At 41.3% G+C, this 21,680-nt stretch overlaps 2 protein-coding genes across 2 annotated transcripts; one reads left to right on the forward strand and one right to left on the reverse strand.

Moving 5' to 3' along the window:
- Positions 1–112: 112 nt before the first annotated feature.
- Positions 113–9,044, reverse strand: LOC131792366 (mitochondrial import receptor subunit TOM70-like). Its single transcript, XM_059109741.2, has 13 exons — positions 8,740–9,044; positions 7,232–7,405; positions 6,874–6,910; positions 6,134–6,223; positions 5,819–5,928; positions 5,606–5,669; positions 5,329–5,457; positions 4,645–4,775; positions 3,939–4,073; positions 2,850–3,074; positions 2,297–2,394; positions 1,577–1,699; positions 113–1,196 (listed from the first exon to the last, which is right to left on the reverse strand). Exons 1-13 carry the CDS (start codon positions 8,956–8,958, stop codon positions 1,031–1,033), a joined length of 1,701 nt encoding a protein of 566 aa, XP_058965724.2. The 5' UTR covers positions 8,959–9,044; the 3' UTR covers positions 113–1,030.
- An 89-nt stretch (positions 9,045–9,133) lies between these two features.
- Positions 9,134–21,567, forward strand: LOC131793557 (zinc finger CCCH domain-containing protein 13-like). The gene is made up of 11 exons (XM_059110971.2): positions 9,134–9,326; positions 10,579–10,742; positions 11,792–11,802; positions 12,929–13,111; positions 13,626–15,738; positions 15,985–16,382; positions 17,089–17,307; positions 18,366–18,543; positions 18,920–20,085; positions 20,718–21,064; positions 21,237–21,567. The coding sequence occupies exons 1-11, from the start codon at positions 9,189–9,191 to the stop codon at positions 21,393–21,395; spliced, it is 5,076 nt and encodes a 1,691-aa protein (XP_058966954.2). The 5' UTR covers positions 9,134–9,188; the 3' UTR covers positions 21,396–21,567.
- The last annotated feature ends 113 nt before the right edge of the window (positions 21,568–21,680 follow it).

A 21,680-nucleotide genomic window follows, 5' to 3' on the forward strand; every position in this document is an offset into this window, starting at 1 on the left:
AAAAAAAAAACCCATAGAAAAAAGTGTCCTGCCCTGGATGTTAATATTCTCGTAAACAAAATCAGACTGCACGTGGGATAGAGCGCGTTCCTGTTAATGAAAATTCAAAATCTTTTCCACGTTTGCCTTTCAAATTTAATTTCCCAAAGAACAAGGAAGTACTTATAACAGAAGACGCTAAGATTTATTTTGTCACCATGGGGAATTCTACGGAAGAATAGTGTTATCGTGTCTCCAAGCGAACGCCTTTTTCTGTGAATTTCCGAAGAACCGATCGACCAACTCCGATTCTTGATTCATAACAGGATATCATGTTGGTTTGCAAGCGCCTCAGATTTAAAACCATGAAGATTCAGTTGATTTTTAACTCATAAAAGAAGGATAGTGGAAACCGGAATATTGAGGTTCCTAAATCTCAATGAATAGAGCAAACAGGACACACGACCAAGAAAATTTGCAAGCCTGTTTGAAAAATTGTGAACACTTGCGATTTTTTGTGCTCAAATGGAGAACACAGCATCTTAGAACTCGATAATTTGGTTTTAATTAACTAACTTGATAACATAAATTGGCTACCTTTGAGAGTTTCCATAGCTGACGTTTCCTTGCCCCTTGTTGCTCGAAACGTCAGATTAAGAAACTCTTAAGGGTGGCCAAGTCAACGTCAACTCAGTTGATAAAAACAAATCTTTTTTGTTATGTTCCCTCAGCACCACAGTTTCTTTCGAAACTCCCCCCTCTCCTCTTCACCTTGGAACTCTACATGCCACCCTTTCTTTAAAATCATTTTGTCCCTAAGGAGTTTTACTATTTTCACTTCCTTCACGCGAAAGGAAAATCGACAATATTCATCTTGTTGCTTGGCATCGATTTGTATTCAGTTCCCTCAGTTGGTGTTTGGTCTCGTCAAACATCACACTCTCTCCCTACTGTGGGTAGTACATTGTACGCTGCATGGCCGACCAAACAACCGCTAAAGTGGAGATAAATTCAGGCTTAATTGATGTGTTGTGCAGTTCAAAACAAGTTCCTAAGTCGAGAAAGGCAGAGTAGGTGGCGTAAGTCCCAGTGTTTCTGTGACGTATTTCTGTGCTTTAGCAGCTTCTCTGAGAGAAAATGTCTGCGCCAACTCGGCTTCTGTCCTGACCAGAGCGATCGCTTTGTTAAACAGGTCGATTGCTCTGTCCAAGTTTCCCCTGAAGATAGAAATCAACCGCTCAATACCATAACCCTTTATACCTTACTATCAGTATGCATTTTCTCCACACTGTTCTCTATCAATTTCCTAAAGTGCTGACAAGGAGAATTTGTTCAACAATCGAGAGCTTCCTTAGTTGTTGATCATTTCCTTCATTCTCGTGACCTTAATGTGTGATTCAGGGGTGATATTGTAAGGAGAAATTAGATGCAGGTCACTCCTAAGGGGTCAAAGGGTAAAAAAAAAAAAAGAAAGAACTACACAATATTAAGACGGAACATAACTGCGTAAACAATCTACAAGGGAAAACAGAACCATTAGGAAGGAAAAAGTAAGTAAAAAGTAACCCACAAAGGTGGTCACAAGATAACAACTTACCTTTGAACTTCCAGCGTGGCCAGTGTTTCATACGCAAAGTCACATTTTTTATCAATTTCTAGAGCTTCGGTAACTAACTCCACGGCTTTTTCCACGTCTTGGCGAGACTGCAACATCAACATGCTACAAAAAAGATTATAAGATAAGCTGAACTTTTTCTCGCATTTTGATTGGTTCCCACGTGTGATCTATTGGAAGGCAGACGCATAGATGACGTCTTCATTAACTTCATTTTATTTTTTGCGATAGTGTGGTGTAATTGTCCGGGTTAGTGTACTCCTGTGAAGGACTGTTGTAGGTAGTAGTGGCTGAGGTTTCGACAACCTGAGCGGAAGTCATCGTCAGAATCGGTCCTATCGTAATTGTAGTAAAAAAAAGTAAAGCCTTTATACGGGCCCAAGTGGCCCATGGGGCTGGTGTTTAACTCCGGTTTTCTTAGCATGACGCGGCTAGGAGTATTGCTACTCCCCCCTGGATGGGATGCTAGTCCATCGCAGGGTTACCCCCAGCACATTTGCTGGTACCCATTTGTACACCTGGGTGAAGAGAAGCACTGTGAGAGTAAAGTGTCTTGCCTCAGAACACAACACAATGACCCCAGCCAGGGCTCGAACCCAGACCACCCGATCCGGAGTCGTGCGCACTAACCATGAGGCCAGCGCGCCTCCACTATCATAATTGTGGTCCAAGTATAATGTGGAAGACCGACTAGATACTGACCCTTTGTAAACACGGTGAACTGGATTTTGTGGCTCTAGCTCAATGGCAGTGTCAAAGTGTTCCTCTGCTTTGGGAAACTGCTGCATGTCTTGAAGTACCTGCGAGAAGGAAAGCTTTATAAATGAGTTGTGCAATGAAGAAGTTCAGCGACATTCTGATCTACTCACAGAGAAAATTAGTATTGTTCTATCGCAAAAGTAGAGGGGTAAGTTTATGCGAGTATTTGAGGTGACCGTTAGCGTCTAAGGAAGAGGTTATCAACATTTTACTCAATTCGCTCAGTCAATTACATGGTTTCCATGAGAACAAAGAAGGATCAGTCGCTAACAGAGTATTAAAGTTGATTGCCAATTAACTGCCAATAAGGGGGGGTCCCTCCACAGAGCTTTGTGGGGGGATCAGGTAAATTTCATCGTGTCAGTACCAAAATTCTTTCACCACTCCTTCCCCCGCCTCCACACCCGGAGGTGAAAAATAATGACCGACCCTTAAGATCTGACAGATTTGAGGCGCCATGGATGAGAATCTCTTCAGCTTTAAATTTCCGACAAACCTGCGCATAGAGACTGTGCGCATCCGCTGATTCTGGATAAGTCTCCACAGTTTTCTGCAACATATCCAGAGCTCCGTGCGCTAAGATAGGAGACTGCTGGAGAGCAGCGGACTTGTAAATGCAGTAAGCGAGCTGTATCTTTGCCGGGATGAAGGAGTCGTTTAAGGATATGCACTTCTCAAAATCTTCCTTTGCTCCGTCTAGTTTCTCTGATAGGAAGTAGATCTGGAATAAAGAAGAAAGAAAAAACGTCGAAACACCGATATAAATCGTTTTTAAGAGGGTGCTTTCAACTCAGCCTACAGTGCAAAAGTCGTATTAGGGCGAGACATCACAAGCTCACGTTTATTCGACTGGTCATGTTTGATTTAGAGTTGGGGTGGACGGTGGGGGGGAGAGAAAGGGGAGAGACGAGTTTTCTATTTATCTACCCCCTCCCCTCTCCTTCCTTTTGACTACCGCATACCCCCTCTTAGTGCAGAAATCTTTCTATCCCCAGCCTTCCGCTGTCGTAAAAATCGAAGATAGCCGCCACACTTTTAACCAAGAAAAGACTGAGCACTCGCTCGCCAAAATTACGCCTGTTTCATAAACTACTTTCAACTATATGTTGAAATTAATCCGATAGTACACGAAGCAAGCAAGCAAGCTACAAACGCTGCAAAGGAAAACACATGGATTCCTTTCCACAAAAGTGAGATTTGCTTCAATTTCATTCAGCCTCAGTTTCTTTAAGGAAAGAATCTTGGTTCGCTGATAGACTGGTAGATTTTGCAAAACGTGTATGTGTACTGCAAGATTCGCCGTCACATATGAAAGATGGACAGAGTTGTATCAGGGGTTATAGTCCTTTAAACATTTAAACCTTATGTCCAATACGATAAATATACGGAAAACATTTCGCATCCCGAAACGGATAATGTCCGCAGGAAAATATTCGAGCATATTTTCGCGCCAAATGAAGGCTATCGTTCATTTACCTTTTTTTGGATCACACACAGATGAAAACTGTCCAGAGAAGATAAAATGAAGGTCTAATCTGCGCACTCTCTTCTGAATCTTTAATTTTAGCACTCGATCATTACTCACCTGGCCTCTGTGATGATAAATATCGGAATTATCTGGATCAATTGATATTGCCTTGGTAAAATCTTGGTAACATTCCATTACATTACTGGCTTGTAACTGCATGCTTCCCCTCTTGATCAGACAATTAACTTTTAGCTGAAATAAAATAAAATAAAAGTTATCAATAAGCTTTGTTGACTGAGCCTGGAGTCCAGATGGATGTATCTTCGCGAAAACTGTTTATGTAAGTTCATGAACAAGATAAGAGTCAAGGAATGAGACAAAAAAAAACAACAAAGATTAAGCACGCTATGAAAGACAGATGGATATCAACACAGATTTTTTTTTATTAGATAAGTGAATAAATGAATAAATGGAAGGTGTCTCCTAACCAAAGTTTTAACCTTTTGACTAGGATCTAATTTCTCCGTACAGTAACAGCCCTGAATCAAACACAAAGGTCGCAAGAATAGAGCAAATGATTGAAAACTAAAGCACCTCTTGATTGTTAAACAAATTCTCTTTGTCAGCACCTTGAGAAATTTACATAGAACAGAATGAGAGTGAAGTGTATCATCTGACAAAATAACCTAATGACCCTAGCTGGGGGTTGGGCCCAGAGCGCTGCATAGGGTATATGAGAAGATATCTCAAGGTGGCATGTTTAAAGAGATGACTTCATTACCAAAAAAGTGTAACTAGAGACCTATCAGGGTTGGAAATCTACCTTAGTTGAGATAGTTTTGTCATCTGCATTTATCACTTGTGACAAGTCATGGATCGCTTCATCTACTTTTGATATCAGGGTGTACAAAGTTCCTCTTAGTGCCAAAGCCTTTATGTAAAGTGGTCCAATTCCTAAATGAAAGGAAGAGGTCATTGGAAAAAAAGTAAGAATAACAGTTAAAAATAAAGCTGTATGGAGGCATGTATATTGATTTATCCTTGGATAAACCAATGGAACAATTTTCAATTGAGTATCAAAAGGGATCCAAATTAAGATTTTACAAACTTTTCTTTGTGATTGGTCCAAAAAACATGTAACATCCTCTCAACCAATCAGATGTAAAACTAACCACAAACGTCACTTAGAGATTCCCATTTTCCCATTTTTCCAAGTAGTTTCCTTGTTTTCCTTTTGAGTTCTCACTGGCTAATGATGATGTGAACCTTTTTTTCAGATTGGTCCCTGAGCTAACTAAGGTTTTACAACACTCAATATTTGTAAACTTCTCTTACAACTATTTCCACAGCCACAATTTAAGGAAAGTGTAGTTTGCATCAAAATGTTAATAATTTAACTGAGAACTGATTGAGAACTGAAAATGCCATGATGGTGAAGGGTCATGACAAACTTAAGAAGCGGACATTTTCATGGTGTAATGGTAAGAGTTGTTTTCATCAACATTACCTTTCTCGATTTGCTGAGTACATAAGTCAACAATATTTTCATATTTCTTTTCTTTCATTTGTTTAACAGCCTCAAGAAATGGTGAGTCTTCAGGTACATCTTCCAGAGAATCAACAACCAATGTGTCATCTGAAAGAAAATTAAATTACAAAATGTAATGCAGTAAGGAAGATATTGCCCAAGTTCAGTACAGATTTAAACTCCATTGTTCATTAACTTATCTTTCCAGCAAGGTTATATATTCCTAATTTGCTGCAACACTTTGTATGAAACTCACCATTGCAGAAAGATTCCAGGTAGGCTTTAGTGTATGTTGAAGATGGTAAACTTAGTTCTCTGTTCTGCAAAGAGAAAGAATTCAACCATGACAATTCATTCATCCATAATCACTAAGAAATGTAGACGCAACATATAAATGTTGCATCACAAACCGACCAGCAATGAAATTGACTCCAAAAAAAAAAAAACAAAAAAAAAAATTAACTCCTACCTTGTAATACTCTTGAGCTTTCTCTTTACCAATTTCTTTCAACACTCTATCTGCCTGCATCATCCAGTTTGGATTATTAAACCCTTCAATCATGCACACTGCTGTAAGATCTGCCAGACAGGATCAGAAAGATTATCATTTCCTTTAAAATAAACACTGTGGGATATAGGAAAAAAAAACTCCTTCACTATGTATCAAACCCCATATCTTCAGATTCCAGAAGCTCTACTTCTAGGCTGTGTTGTTTTAAAAGCACCATTACACTATGTGAGTTCATATGGGGTTACATTCAAGGCATTAAAATCAAGGACAAACCTTGAAGACACTCCTCCTTTCTGTCCAGTTTTTCATAAGCTCTTGCTCTCTTCATGAATGCTTTGGAATACTTCTTATTGAGTTCTATGGCTAGAGAATTAAGAAATACATGACAGCATAGTTTGCAGATTTTTAAACCAGCTTGAAAACTGAAATAGCATATTAACCCTTTAACTCCCAAGATCTGATTGTTAATTCTCCCTTGTGGCTGTTACACATTTCCTTGTAAATTAGTTATAAGAACTTGGTGCTAGATCAAGATAGCAGCTTCTACCTGATAAGTTTGAATATTCTCATTACCTGTTTGCTGAAGGATGTATGGATATTGTAGGGAGAATTTTTATGTTAATCACTTCTAGGAGTTAAAGGGTTAAACAAGAAATATCAAAGTCGCCCACATGGACCTATAAATAGACATGTAAGTTAACCCTTGAACCCTAAAGAGAGCAGCCTTCTAATTTCTCCTCACAGTATCACCCTTGAATCAAATGTTAAGGTCATGAGAACAATAGAAATTATCACCAATTAAAAGAAACTCCTGATTGTAAAACAAATTCTCTTTGTCATTGCTATGGGAAATGTACAAAGATCAGTGCAGAGTATATGAAGAATGATGTTTGGGTGAAAAAGTTTAAGATTCTGTTGCAGATTTCTGGAGAGGTGGGGTCCAAAGACATGTAGGTGCCAATTTTGACTAGAATTCAATGATTTACACATTTTGTTTCACACTTAGCTCTTACCTTTGGTAGCATCTGCAAGTACTTGTTCATAGTTTTTCTGTTAGAAAATGTAAAACATAACTATTGTCATTACAAAACAGGAACAGTTGCAGCTCAGCTAGATGAAATCAATTAAGGATTGAGTGGAGTGTAATTTGGTTTGTACTCAAACGAGTGATTAACAAAATCAGACAACTGCGTGGCATGAGTCCAATTTGTCAATCATGAGTATGATTACAGACAGAATTGGGTGTAACACAAACTCCTGCTACCAATTAATCAAAACTATGACCACATTTGAGAATTTTGAGTGAATAATGTCATTAAGCCCTCGAGACATTGTTTGAAATAATTGGGACAAAAGGCAAAGCTCTGTTACCTGTTGTTCATATGCTGCTGCTCTGTTCTGGTAGTAAGTTGCCAGCTCAGCCTTGCTGTTTTGAGGACATAGATCAATTGCCTCTGTATAACATTTAATTGCCTGCTCAAATTTTCCACCTTTAAAGTACTTGTTACCTCTCAGTTTGATAGCCTGAGCTCTTTCTGCTGGAGACTGTAGGAGTAGAAAACATTGCTATTTTTATGCTTCAATTCTTGATTTATTACTCAAAACAATGTTCCCTCTGCAGTTTATCTTAGCAGAACCTTCCTTTTAAAAAAAAGGCTTAGGGAGGACCACTTTGAGATCATATATTGTGCACCGTGGGAACGGATCATGGGTTTAAAGCAACATTTAGGAAAAACTGGTTGACAATAAATTCTATGAGAAAAGGGCAAGATGCCTCCCATTCTAATAGGAAACTACAGATACCACATAATTAAAGCTTTCAGTTTTCATTCTGTTTCCATTACTCCTTCACACCACTCATTTGGATAAATGAGGACACTTTTTGCCCATACATATTAAAACATAAATTTTAAAATCTTCAGATGCACATGTGCCTTCTCAGATACATGATTGCTTCACCCTTGCCACACCTCTGAATGCTTCGTAACTTGTGCATAGCAACATCTGCTTGTTATTCAACAACTACTGAGGCCTGAAGTTTAGGAAAGTTGGTATTGTCTATAAAATAACTTAAAACCTTTAACTCCCTGGCAGAGGCAATGAACATGTTACATATCCCTGTAATATCCATAAATCATCTAGTAAACAGGCAAAAAGAATAATCAAAATTGTCAGGTAGAAGTTGATCTCACACAAAATTCTTGCCACTTATTTACAAGGAAATGTATAGCAGCTACAGGGGAGGTTTAAGAATCAGATCTTAGGAGTTAAAGGGGATAAAATTTTCGCTCAGCTCCATACTAAATTATGCATTCAGTTCTTGGATAGAGAAAACAATGACAAAAACAATACATTGCCATTAGGAAAACACATTTGTTTTACAATAGTATGGGGCTGTGTGGAAATTTTACCTTTAAGGGGTTAAACAGACACATAGGAAAACAGATTGGGAATAACTATCGATGAGTCAAACATTACTTATTTGAATCCATTAGGAAAGATGATCAAAAGGATCTATTCTAATGACTGCAAAACATTCAGTTTTAACCCCTTGAATCCCACGATCTGATTTTTAATTCTCCCTCTAGCTGCTATAATTTCCTTGTAAATTAGAAAGAGAATATGATGTAAATTTGTTTCAACAATTTTGTGTTTTATCAAGATAACAACTTCCACCTGATAAGTTTTGATATTCTCATTACCCTTTTGCTGGATAAAGAATGGATATCGTTGAGAAAAGTTACAAGTTCATCGTCTCTGGGAGTTAAAAGGGTTAAGAGAGGGAGGGGTGAAGCAGTATGTTGCCCAAGACAGAGTCCACTTAAGGGGTGGTGAGCTGAAGCAAGGATTTTTTGACTAATTATTTTTCTCACACACACCATATTTTCCTCGCTCTCAGGAGCTTCATTTTTAGGCACACCGCTTGTACTTGTGGTTGTGTCAACTTCTTCTCCTTTTTCTGGATCTTTTTCCTCTGAGCTTTGTGAAGACCTCCAATAGTATAGGGCACCTAAAACGCACGCTGCGGCAATGGGCGCACCGATAAGGGCCGCGATCTGCCACTTTGAAAGGCCTCCACCTGTTTCTTGTGTACTCATGATCGACTATTCGAACAAAGTTAACCAAACAACTAAAAGTTTCACGAAGTCAGCATTTCCGAAGCCATTTTGGAATTTTGCGCACATGTGCGTTTGAACGCATAAATTTTTACTGTCAGCACTGACTAACAAATAATGCAGGCTTCTACAGGCTCTGCTAGGTTACCAAGGAGCAAGATGGCGACGGAAGTATTGTGATCTCGCAGCAGCGTTTTATTGAGATATTCTAAATGTCGGGGACACGTTTGACAAGGAAGGTTACGGTAGAAGGAAGTAAGAAGCTTCCAGAAGGAAGTAGCCAGAGTTCGTCATCGAGCTCAGGAACCAGGCGAAGTGTTTTTGACAGACTAGGTCCAGGGACAAGCGAAGTGAGTGACTATAAAATCATGCGAATATTATTTGAAATCTTGTCGGTTTATTTCGTAACCGAATGGAATGCTTGTGTTTCCCCGCCGATTGCTTGGAACGATATAAAAAAACAGCTGTAGTGATCTCCTTCTTAGGAGCCAAAGTTTCCCAAAGTGACTCCTTTAATGTAGAATCAAAGGAAGAGTTTACTAGTGATAAATTGATTAATAACATGTGTGTGTGTGTGTGTGTGTGTGTGTGTGTGTGTGTGTGTGTGTGTGTGTGTGGCTGTCAGTTACTATTTAATCCTCTAACTCTTAAGATCTGACTGTTAGTTTCTCCCCCCTTCCCTTCACAATTCCTTGTAAATTTGTTTTGAGAATTTGGTGTTAGATCAAGATGACAGCTTCTACCTGATAAGTTTGAAAGTCTCATCACCTGTTTGTTGGATAATGAATAAATATTATAGGGAGAAGTTATATGATGAGAACTTGAGAGTTAAAGGGTTGACAAAGTCAATAAGTGGGAAAGATTTTTAGAAAATAGGGGACTAAAACTCAAGCAAATTTCATTTAAGATTTACTAATCAGATGGGATTTCCTAGACTGGCAAAATGTTGACTATAGTCAGCATGATTTGAGCTCAAGTTCAGTCTATTAATTAAGAGTTGAACACCCCCCTGCCCCATTATTTTATATAAAAAAGAAACACAATGAACCTGGCCTGAAACAGAGGGAGAGGAACCTAAATTAACTAGCAAATGTATAAAAGAAAGATTACACGCCCCAAGTTTAACAATGACTTGTATTGTTTTCAGGATACAATGTAGGTAGGTAACATTTGAAAAGTCCCTTTGGTAAACATTAGCCTCTTAACCCTTTATACCTTAACATCAGTATGTAAATTCTCCAAAATATTCACTATACATTTTCTGAGGTGCTGACAAGGAGAATTTTATCCAATGAGCAAGGTTCTTTAGTTGGTGATCATTTCCTTTATTCTTGTAACCTTGATATTTGATTCAGAGGTGATAGTGTAAGGAGAAATTAGATGCTAAGAATTTTTAGGGCTCAAATGGTTAGGGGAATTGATGAGCTCATTGATGAAAACTTTATAAATGAGAATTACACACAGGTATGAATCATAAGGACCTCTCTTTCCTTGCACTTTTTCTTGTTTGTGGGTCAAATATGCAAAGTCAGTCTAAAAATGTGACCAGTATATAGATGTCAATACTTAGTAGTCTGTAATTTTTTTTTTTTATATACATAGCGTTCAAGATCTAGAGAGTCATATCCTCCTGAAAAATGTAGAAACTGGTTGCGAGATGGAAGATGTCAATTTGGAAGAAATTGTAAATTTCTTCACGGACCATTTTCTGAACCAAAATCAAGAACTAAGAGTGTCAGAAGCATTGTGAGAACTGATGTTGACAGGTATGATTTTTGTAGTAACATTGAAGTAAAAGCTAAAAATTGTGTGTTTCTTAGTTTGACTAAAGTTTGCAGTGAAGAAATTAGAAAAAAATTAGAATTGTACTTTGGGATCACTTGCAGATTTAAGTGTGTAAAAGGAAGTGTTTTTTCTGGTTATGAACCATGACAGATTAATACTAGGGTACATAAATAGCTATACATATACTAGGATTGCATTCTTGCTGATAATCTAGTTGTTTAACCCTTGAACTGCATCAGTGACCAAAACAGAGTTTCTCCTTACAATATCAATACAATATCAGGTGGACAAGCAATGAGAATAAAGAACAATATCAATTAGGAGATTATTAGTTGATCCGGTACCAAATTCTCTGAACTAACATCACAAGAATTATATGGCAGATAGTAAGGAGATTTACTAATGAGATCTTGGGAGCTCAAGGGTTAAATAAACTTTTGAATATTTATTTGGTTATTTTTAATCATTCAACAACCAACACATGTTTCTTGCAAGGGAGTTTTTAGTAGATTGCTTTCTATTCAATGGTGAACTCTTTGTTATAATCAGGGTCTCTGCTTATATGCAAGAGTTTTCTAGGATTTTTTTTTACAAGCTTTAGCCCATGGCCAGGTCTCATAAGTTTGGGGTCTTGCATAGCTCAAGGCCTAATAATTTCCTGAGGGTGATGTAACACTCATGCCATAGCTCTAACAATGAGAGCCTGCTGGCTTGCTCTGTAAGGGTGAGGTAATTTAGTATTATCAACTGAGTTGGCCACCGTTAAGAGTTTCAAAGCTGACATTTCAAGTGAGTGCCCTTTGTCATTCATTCTGAGGAAGGGCAAACAATCGAAAATTCAGTTTTGAAACTCTTTACTGTGACCAATTTGCATTATCAACTCAGTTGATAATATTAAATTACCTTGTTCTACTCTCCCATTGATGCAGCACCACAGTTTCTTTAGAAACTTACCCCCTTTGTGCAAACTAACTTTCTTTTTCGCTCTTTATCTTTACCCATGATGTGATGCTGGTCTTGGTATAAACAGATCAGAAGGAGGTAAGAATTGTTGTAAATTGCTGTAGATTTTATTTCAATTGTTCCTGTAATTTTGATTTGGGCATATGTGTATGCTGCAAGTAGTAGAGAGGCCATAGAATTCAATGGTCTGATTATGTTAAACAAAGTTTAGTCATTGTTTAATAAAACAGCATCCTAAACAATCCTCAGTTTAGCTGACCTTTTATTTGAACATTCATTTTGGTGAACAGTGTTAAGAGGGCCAAAGTTAATTAACCCTTTCAGTCCCACTAGTGACCTAGACAGAATTTTTCCTCATATTATTAGCACGATATTAAGTAGCCAAGTAATGAGAATAAAGAAAAATATCAATTAGGAGATTATTGGTCCTTCCAATTTCAAATTCTCCAAACAAACATCACATAAATTGTATGGCAGACAGTAAGGAGAATTATTCATGAAATCGTAAGAGTTAGAGGGTTAACATGGGAAGGACATTCATTTACTTACATCAACCCTCTTATAGTGAAAGACTGAGGCCTAGTTATTGTGTAAAACTGTAGTTTGGGTTACCAGGGTAGACCTCAGGTAAATAACTGGCCCAGAAGGCCACAGCTGATTGAGAGAACCTTTCTTGTTTTATTATGGTAGCATTGGAGATAATCAAAGAGGTCAATGTATATTTGTGAGCTTATAATTTGATGTGACATTCATGCATATCATGATTGGAGCAAGGCACTCTGAAATAAATTCTCTTGCCAAAGAACACAATACATTAAACCCTGCAACTACTTTGCCATTATACTTATTTGAAAATAAAACAACTACAACAACCACAAAAAACTGAAAGAAGTACAATGGACCACAGAATATAAAATAATTATTTTATGAAACATTACTACTTATTTCCCTTTATTCTCTAATATCAGTATGTATATTCTCAATACTGTGCTCTAAAGGTTTCTTATAGTATTGGCAAGGAGAATTTGTTGAACAATCAAAGCTTCATCAACAGAGTGGCTGTATTCTCACAACTTTTAATGTTTGATTGATTAGTGATAATGTACTGAGAAGTTAGATCCTAATCACTCTTAAGGGTTAAAGAGTTATTTATATTTTACCAGATTATTACATTAATTATTACTGGTATTTCATTTTCTCCAAGATGATGGTGCCATTACTGTTCGAACTCAAAGTCTTGATAGTTTAGAGCCTGATGATGATGATGAGAAAGAAATTTCCGTTCTGAAAAAGAAGAAACATAGACCTCTGGAGGAATCCTCTGAGCCAAGCAAGAAAAGTGAGAAGCTAAAGAGACGACAGCAGATTGATCAAGACTCATCTCAAGGTAAGGGTTGTTTGATTCAAATAAGCAGGAGCATTTTTTTCGTTTTGAAGACTGAATTTTTATAACACATCTCTTGAAGTAATTTACAGCGCGTTTTGTAACGTGTCTATGAAGGTAACTGACAGTACCACCTAAATTATAGAGGCCACTTGTCAAAGGAAACGAATTAAGCCTTTACACCCGAACATCAGAATGTAGATTCTCCATACTGTTATCTCTTAATTTCTCAAGGTGCTCAAAGGAGAATTTGTTCAACAATCAAGAGCTTCTTTAGCTGACGATTATTTCCTAAATTATTTTCGTGACCTTAATGCGTGACAAGGGATGATATTGTAAGGATAATTTAGATGATGGTCTCTCCAAAGGTTCTGGCTCTGGTTAATGGTCTGATCGGCCAGTTTCGTTATTTCGGAATCGTCATAGAACTACACTTCTAAGTTTAACTTTTCGTTACAAAGCAGAGACTTTCGTCCGTTTATTTATTATTAATTGTTTTTTCTTAATCAAAAATCAGGTGAGGGGGACGATGGGGATGACCACCGGAAACGAAAAAAGAAAGTGAGAAAGCGTCAACTCAGCGGCGGAGTTGTCATTACCAAGCCCGAGAGTCAAGAGGAAGAGGAAAGGGACTGGGGAGACGAAGATTACGAGGAGGAACGTAGCGATTTGGAGTGGGAAGAGCGGGGTGAGCTGGACTACGAGCGGCAGCTCAATTTAGAGAAGAGACGACAAGATCTTCAACGCCAGCTGGCTCTCATGGACGAAGAGGACGCCAAGAGGGAGAAGGCCGAGCGAAAGGTGAAAGATGTGAAGAAAGAGAGAGATGAAGACCTCAAACCTGCGATTCCCGTGGTTCATAGCAAGCTGCACCCAGAGAAGTCGTCCGTATCTCCTGCAGATGAGTTTTCACCAGTCTCCTCACAGTCGACTCCGAAGAAAAAGAAGAAAAAGGCGGATGGGGAAGGGAAGAAGGTGAAGGCGAAACGTAAGATCTCTCCGTCAACGAAAGAGCTGAAAAAACGGAAAGGTGTTAAACCAGCTGCTGGAGGTTCGAATGGTGGGATTGTGGAGGAAAGACCTCAAAAAGTGACAGATGTATCACCCGAAAAGCCTAAAGCATCTGTTCGAACGCAGCCTGAGTTTGAGGAAACAGCTATAGAAAAGCCACGGGTCCCAAAGAAGAAGCAGGTGAAGCCCAAGAAAAAAGAAAGCCAAGTAACCAGGAGTTCTGGGGATACTTATTTAAGTCCCACGGGTTCCTCTGGGCAAATACCTCCGCGAACTCTTCCACCGGAGGAGATTCCAAGGGAAAAGAGATCACCTACTCCGGAAGAGCAAAGGGTACCTGTGGAAAAACTGCGTCGAAGAACAGCTCTATCGTCTCCAGAAGGCTCTAATTCTCCAGCCCCTCCCTACGGCAGCGAGAGCAGGACTCGCAGGAGCACGGACCCCTCCGACGGAAGTCTTCGAAAAACTGTTCGCGAGGTCCACAATAACGAGCCGCCGGGAGAAGCAGAACACAAAGTAAAAGCGAAAGGCCACGAGAAGCCTTACAGAGAAGAAAGATCGCCTGGTACACCAGAACACGGACGAAGAGTAGTGGCAATAAAAGATACACGTCATGTGGAGGAGGGAAGGAGCGAGAGACGAAAGAAAGTTGTTGACGAAGAACCACCGCGCAGCCCATCTCCCGAAGATATCCCCGCTCGGGACCCTATCACACCACCCGGGGAACAGCGTAGACATAGGACCCCACCGCCCAGGGGAGACAGACGAGGACCCCAGACTCCTCCGGGTGAACCTGATTATGATGACGCACCAAAGCAAGGCTCAAGCGACCGGGGTGCCCCTCGGCACCGTGGACCCTACACTCCACCTACCCCTAGCAATCCCCCGGTGCGCAGTCGAGATGAGAGAAATCGCGAAGAATTTCACGATGGGAGATCTGAGCCGCTGCCTTATCGCGAGGAGGCGTCTGTGCCTCGAAGCAAAGAGCGACCTGAACGTGATACCAGGTACTCAAGACAGAGGGGTGATGATGGGGTCGACGACATGTCGCGAGGCAGCCGAGGTCATGCTTCAGTAGACGAAGATTATCCGAGGGCCCGACTTCGAGACGAAGAACCTGGCAGACCAAGACATCGCAATGAACGTCAGGACGACTATCACCAACGCAATCGCCCAAAAGATGACCGAAGCGACGACTTTTACCGAGCTCGAGATCGTGAGCCAGATCGAAGTGACGACCATTACCGAAGCCGGGCAGAAGAGCCCCGAGGCGGTGAACCACCACGCAGGAAACCCGAGGGAGACGAGGAATATCTTCGAAGACGCGAAGATCGCGATGAAGATCATTTACGTTCCCGCAATCGAGAGTTAGAGAGAGACGAAGAACGTTCGCGACGGAGAGACGATCGCAGTGACGACCATCAACGAGGCCGTGTCCGTGACGAGCACGAAGATGACATGCAGAGGCCCCGAGGCGGGCGTGATTTTCCCAGGCGTCCGTTCGAAGGGGGAGATGAAAGACACTGGGAAGGGCGCGGTGAAAGAGACAACAGAGAGGTGCAGTTTGGCGACCGGGATAGAAGGAGACCGGATATGCCTCGGCAAGACATATCTGATAAGTAAGTAATTAATTTTCCGCTGTGTTGTCAGTGAGGTTTTAATTACTGTGCACTTCAAGTCATATACAGACGTTGAGTTTGTCCTTTACTTTACAAGTTTTTCCGTCAATTTTATGACCGATTAGTCATCGCTTTATTTCCAACAGAGAGTATCTAACTGCCCAACCTGGTTCAACCTGGCCAATTCAAGCATTGTTTTTTGGTCCCAAAACGTACACTTAAAACGAGCTATGTTCTTTGTTTCAGCCGCAGCCGTGAAAGAGCCGGAGAGAGACCACGTGACAGAGAAGGTCGTTATCCACCGCCTGGGCCTGGGCCTGACTATCACAGACGTTCGCCTCCCATGCCCCACGGCTCACGTCGATCACCTCCACCCCATGGACCTCCGCGCGGGCCGCATCGGTTTGAAGAGCGAAGACGTAGTTTATCTCCAGGAGGACGCAGGGAGGAGGGTTATCGCCAGGGTCCTCCACGAGACCAAGGCGGTTATGGTATGGGACGTGAGTCAGCGCATGGGAGAGGGGGGCACTCCGCGCCTTTCGAAAACCGCGGTCGACCCGTCGAGAGTAGAAGAAGAATTTCACCCCCTCCTAGACAGTATGCAGAGCGTGGCCGAGGTGCCCCGCGAGGCAGAGGAATCAGAGGTGAGCAGACCTCTGTTATATGCAATAGATGATGTTTGTTGTTTATGAGAAGTCTGAGATAATAACCGACAGGCCCTTGGGTGTCGAGATAGATGCTTGTCTCGGGTATTTTCTGGGAATTGGAAACTTTATCACAAGTAGTTGATTAGTTATATTAGTGTGGTGAGGGATCGTTTTAATTTCCTGTCTTATGTCATTTGGTGATCTCACCATTCTCACTGATCAAGAAAATGTCTGTGCTTGGCTGGTTGCCCCAACTTTGTGCCCTGTGTCCCTTTCACTTTGCGCAAAAACGGCTCATTAACTGCTTTTAATCACTATGCTACGATGCCACCACCTTACTACCAGGGTAGTAACTTGGTGGTGTGCTTTCAGGGTTTCATAACCAAGTTGTCTCACAAAAGTTACAAACAACCACATAGGCCAGCAAGTCCCGGTGCAATGCGGCATTTTGTAATAACGACGCATTTTATGTTAACTTACGCATTTTGTCTCACTATATAAGAGTCAGGCTAATAAATCGCGTATTGAAAGTTGCGTTTCGACTGCTATACTATTGGTCTTTGTCAGGCGATGAGGTCGGGCAGAACGCTCGAGTGAACCGCCATTCACCAAACCACAAACTAGTCTGCTGTTTCTTGTGTTCACAGTTTTCTGAGTTTCATAGTGTTCCTAAATTTCCCTCTTACGTTTAATTTGACCGTAGGGGGCCGAGGTTTTCCCGACAGAAGTCGGCCGCCAGGGGACCGGTACCAAGACCCTCCTCGTGATAGAGCGGCGCCATGGGATCCCGAGCGCCGACGTGAAAGAGATCATCCACGCGACCGGAATCGTCCGCACGACGAATCGCGTGATCGGGACAGACGTCCGAGAGGTGAACTGTCTCCAGGCCGAGGTCCAAGACACTGGGAGGATAGGAGAGCTGGTAAGTGCATTTTATTTTTTATATCTAATGCGATAATAAATATTTTAGACAATTAGTAATGGGTAGTTTTTAATATTTTCAAATTAGAAAGCGCTGCGTCTGTTTATGATAAAATTTTATTATTACTATCTCTGTTTCTTTTTTTACAAATGGTAAAACTTTTCGCGGAAAAAGAGACGTCGGAATGCCAATGGTTTTTGTGCTTGTAGTACATCACTTTCATTTTTATTGAAGAAAATGTGCGAGAGCAAACTTTTCCAATCCCTTGTGATCAAGATTGTAGATTTTAATAATAATAGTAATAACAACAATAATAACAATAATAATGACAATAATAACAATTACAACGATTAAGATTTGGAAAGCGCAACTCCATGTAAGCATGATCGAGACAAAAATTGGGATTCCCGCGAGTTCACCTTGATTTGATTCCCGTTTGATTGGGAAGATAATTTATTTTCTGGTAAAGTCGCATGGATTTGCTCTAAGGTTATTTTGCGTAAGGGCGTCTGCAAGTTTATTTAGCGTGACAATATTCGCTTGTTGGAGTTCCTCCATGAATATGCTTCCCTTACGCATCACTTATTTAAGAGGGGAACATCCTGACAGATGAGCATTTGGTCGATCAATCCCAAGCGGTAATCTCTGACGGGTTGTGAAGTGGTTAAGTAGGGAGTTTAAGATGTCACTAGGGCGATGTGTGGGAAAACGTTGCCGAAAACAAAGATCCTTTTCCACCAAGAGTTTCGCCACTATCTCGATGCGTTTACCGTTTTCAACAATACAACATATTCCCTTCGGCATGACATGGGAAAGTTGTGTTGAATTCAAGGTAAAAGCATGAATAAACTCCTGTCCAGGTTTCCTTGCTTAGAGGACGCAAAGGTGATTTCATGCCTCACATGGGACGGCTAAGAAATGATCGAAGTTTGAAACGCACGGGCAATGGTGTGCTCATTAGATCTCTTGTTTGCTACATTCTCGTTGCCGTCGCCATCGTGGTAGTCTTTAACTCACCTATGTTTTCATCCAAGCGAATCGCCCTCTTTATTCCTTAGGGAGCCCGGGACGAGTCGTTAGCCCATCGCGCGACCGCCGTACGCATGAGCAAGAGAAGATACCGCGTGAAGCGGAGGAAGAGCCCAGGCGTCGTTCGGACGAAGAAGAAGATGAAGAATGGGAATACGAAGAAGATTTAGGAGACGAAAAAGATAAGATACCACGACAAGGAGAAAGGTAGGAGGTGGTACTTAATTTCTTCTTCATCCACAACGAATATAGACTTGTTTCGCGCGCATTAACCACATGGGGGCTGACATCTTAAATCCAAGGGACGCACCAATATTTTATGGGGGGGAGGGGCGGGAATAGGGGAAGTTGTTATGATTAAAATGTTTTCACGACGAGCAGTTTCGTTCAAATTCCAATCTCTCTTTTCTGCTATAAAGATCCGTCGCGCTTTTCTTTTCAGTTTCTGTATCGTTGATCGAAATGGAATTAAGCACCCCACCTACCACGTTCTTCTTTACTTTTTTCGGTTTAATGTTCGAAAGGAGTGGAGAGCCATCTTCACTGAATAATCGCTTTCATTATGTTTGCTTACGATATACAGAAAAAGACCTAGAGAAACAGGCTCGTCCATATCAACCATCGAGTCGCCTGCGGGAGGGAAAAAGCGTCGAAGTGAAACCCCTGAGATGGAAGTAACGCCAGGAGGGGAGGTGCCCGAAGGAGTCGTAAAACAGGATGATTATGAGAAGGACGTCATTGCCGCAGCTCCCGTCAAGCAAACCGCAAAACCTAAGAAAAAGAAGGTGGGGAAAAAAGGGAAAGGTCCAAAACCTGACGGTGAACCTGATGTTGAAACTCGAAAACCACCAGAGCCGCCTGCAGAGTCAGAGGAATCGCCGGAAGGTGAGAAGCCTTTCAAGGTTGAGAAAAAGCTGAAGAAAGAAAAAGGAAAGACAAAAGAGAAGGTGACGAAAAAGAAGAAGAAGAACATCGGTGTGGTGGCATCAGAGCCCGGACTGGGCCCAGAAAAAACCGAAGAACCAACGAGCGTGACGGAAGAAAGTGGGGTAGCGTCGTCGGAAAATCTTGGAGAAGTAACACAACAGTCCGAAGAGGAACTGATTCCAAAGGTGGCTAAAAAACGCCGGCATCCAGTTGCTCCTGATGGGGAGGAAACGAAGATGAAGGGTGGTGATAAACCACCAAAGAAAAAGAAAAAGAAGAAAAATCAGCCCGAGGTTGTCGTTCAACCTTGGGCTGACCTTGAAGACGAGGATGAAGAAATGGTTCAATACAAGTCTGAAGGTAACGAGCGCCAGGGTAGTGTAAAGGATAGTCAGTTTGGACAGGTTGGGAACATCGACGAGAATAAATCGTCTGACACAGTTGCAGATGGAAGGAAGGAAACTGGAGATGCTCCCAAAGATGAGGAATCCGTGACAGTGTTCAGTGATTGGAGCGACGATAGTCCTATCGGAGACGACGCGTGGTCAGATGTTAACGAAACGGAGATTTCTGAGAGCAAACCGAAAATCGACGATAAGGAACGCGCAGCTACAATGTCACCAGTTCGGAATGAGGCGCCAACATTCGACGATGTTTACGACCCAATAAGCGACGATGAACTTGACGCCATGTTAGGGGACGACGATGAGGATGCCAGAGCTGGGGTTTCTGATAGTAAAGGTCCATCTAGTGCTCCTATGGCGGTTGAAGACGTTGATTGGAGCGCGTTGGTCTCTGCGCAAAACACCTCAGACAAAACAGGTATGTTCTTTTACCTTGCAAAAACACAAAACGTTTTGGACTAATATTAGCTTATCTGATGTTATCGTAATTTTACGGCGATGCACCTGCTACATGGTAGAAAAAGCGGTGGCCTTTATGGCTGGTGGGTAAGAATGTGGATGCCGGAAAGGTCCCGTTTTGAGCCCAGGCCGCCAGTGGTTATTACGTTATGTTATTAGACAAGGCACTTAACTGTCACAATGTCTCTTTCCACATAGAAGTATAGATGGTTTCCGGCGAACTGTGTGAAAAACCTGCGATTTACTGTATTTAGCATTTCTGTAACCCTTTAACTCCCATGGGTGACCAAGACAAAATTTTCCTTACAATATTAATATAACATCAAGCAGACAAGCGATGAGAATAAAGAAAAATATCAATTTGGGGAGTATTAGTTGATGCAATACCATATTCTCCAAACTAACATCATAAGAATTGTATAGCAGATAGTGAGGAGTATTACTAATGAGATCTTGTGGGTGAAAGGGTTAAGGATTATCTTTACTCTTGATCTCTTTTTGCTAAAGCAACCGAGACATACACCAACGGTGTTGATCACTTGGCTTGCTGACCTGAGAAAATTTCCTATGGATTCCTTTCTTTCATTTTAGGAGAAGAACCCGGAGCTCACTTAAAGCGCTTTACACCAGGTCACGTGTTCTCACGCATTGGAATCTCTTCGTCGCTTGCTGGTCCGCGGTTAACCAAATTGGTACAAAAAGCGTACGCTGAGGTGGCAAAAGATAAACCTTCAGTGACGGAGACAGGTGACACGAGTGATGTCGACGATGGGGGTGATTCAAGAGTCATAAACAGTATTGGTGCGCTGGTGGCAGGTGCGGCTGCCAAAAGGCGCGAAAGAGGGACGTTGTTCACGGACGTTGGACCTTGCAGACGTGCGCTGTGCGCCCGCATGGATCTGGCCATGAGAAAGCGACTGAGGAGGCTGACTGGCAAGGTTGGTTAAGACCTGCACCTTCATAGTTTCTAAATTAACACAATGTAACGCTAATTACCCCAGTTGTTTAAGACAGGAGACATAAAAAGAAGAAAAAAATAAGCTTTGAGCACTCCTCTGTGCTCCATCTCAAGGCTCATTTTATATCTTGTGTTGTTTATTTCTTTCCTAGGTCGGTCTTTTCCAAGTGCCATCATCCGCCCCAGTCGACAACGAACTTTATTCCATGAGCGTGGCCTTGTACAAACACGAACATTCTGCCATGGACTCTTCTGTGACGAAGTTAATCCCCTCCAGGGTGGGGGCGGTGCTTGCCACAGGGAATTCTTAAGATTCTTGAGCTAGGTTGCTTAGACCACATTTGCTGGTCTGGGCGTCAATTAGGAAAGTGGCCAGTTTTTAACTATGAAAGATAGCCCAGGTACTACATTATACTAACAGAAAATACTCTTACTTAAGAACTAGATTATTGTCCGTTTGTGAAATAAAGTATGCCAATATTACAGTTATGACTTGTTTTTGCATTCTGATTGCATTTGTGCGATAAAGAGTAACAAGCACAACGACTTTACGGAGACAAGTCCGACCGTCTCGCTCATAAACGGAAACTCGCTTG

Source organism: Pocillopora verrucosa, chromosome 6 (genome assembly GCF_036669915.1).
Source record: "Pocillopora verrucosa isolate sample1 chromosome 6, ASM3666991v2, whole genome shotgun sequence".
NCBI classification, from domain to species: domain Eukaryota; kingdom Metazoa; phylum Cnidaria; class Anthozoa; order Scleractinia; family Pocilloporidae; genus Pocillopora; species Pocillopora verrucosa.

Coding starts and splice junctions, on each gene's coding strand:
- LOC131792366 (XM_059109741.2), bottom strand. CDS start 8,958: ATGAGTACACAAGAAACAGGTGGAGGCCTTTCAAAGTGGCAGATCGCG. Junction 3,075..3,938: donor TTTATCATCACAGAGGCCAG/GTGAGTAATGAT, acceptor TCTTTATTCCAG/ATCTACTTCCTATCAGAGAA. Junction 1,197..1,576: donor GCCACGCTGGAAGTTCAAAG/GTAAGTTGTTAT, acceptor TTCTATCTTCAG/GGGAAACTTGGACAGAGCAA.
- LOC131793557 (XM_059110971.2), top strand. CDS start 9,189: ATGTCGGGGACACGTTTGACAAGGAAGGTTACGGTAGAAGGAAGTAAG. Junction 13,112..13,625: donor TGATCAAGACTCATCTCAAG/GTAAGGGTTGTT, acceptor ATCAAAAATCAG/GTGAGGGGGACGATGGGGAT. Junction 21,065..21,236: donor TGAGGAGGCTGACTGGCAAG/GTTGGTTAAGAC, acceptor TTTCTTTCCTAG/GTCGGTCTTTTCCAAGTGCC.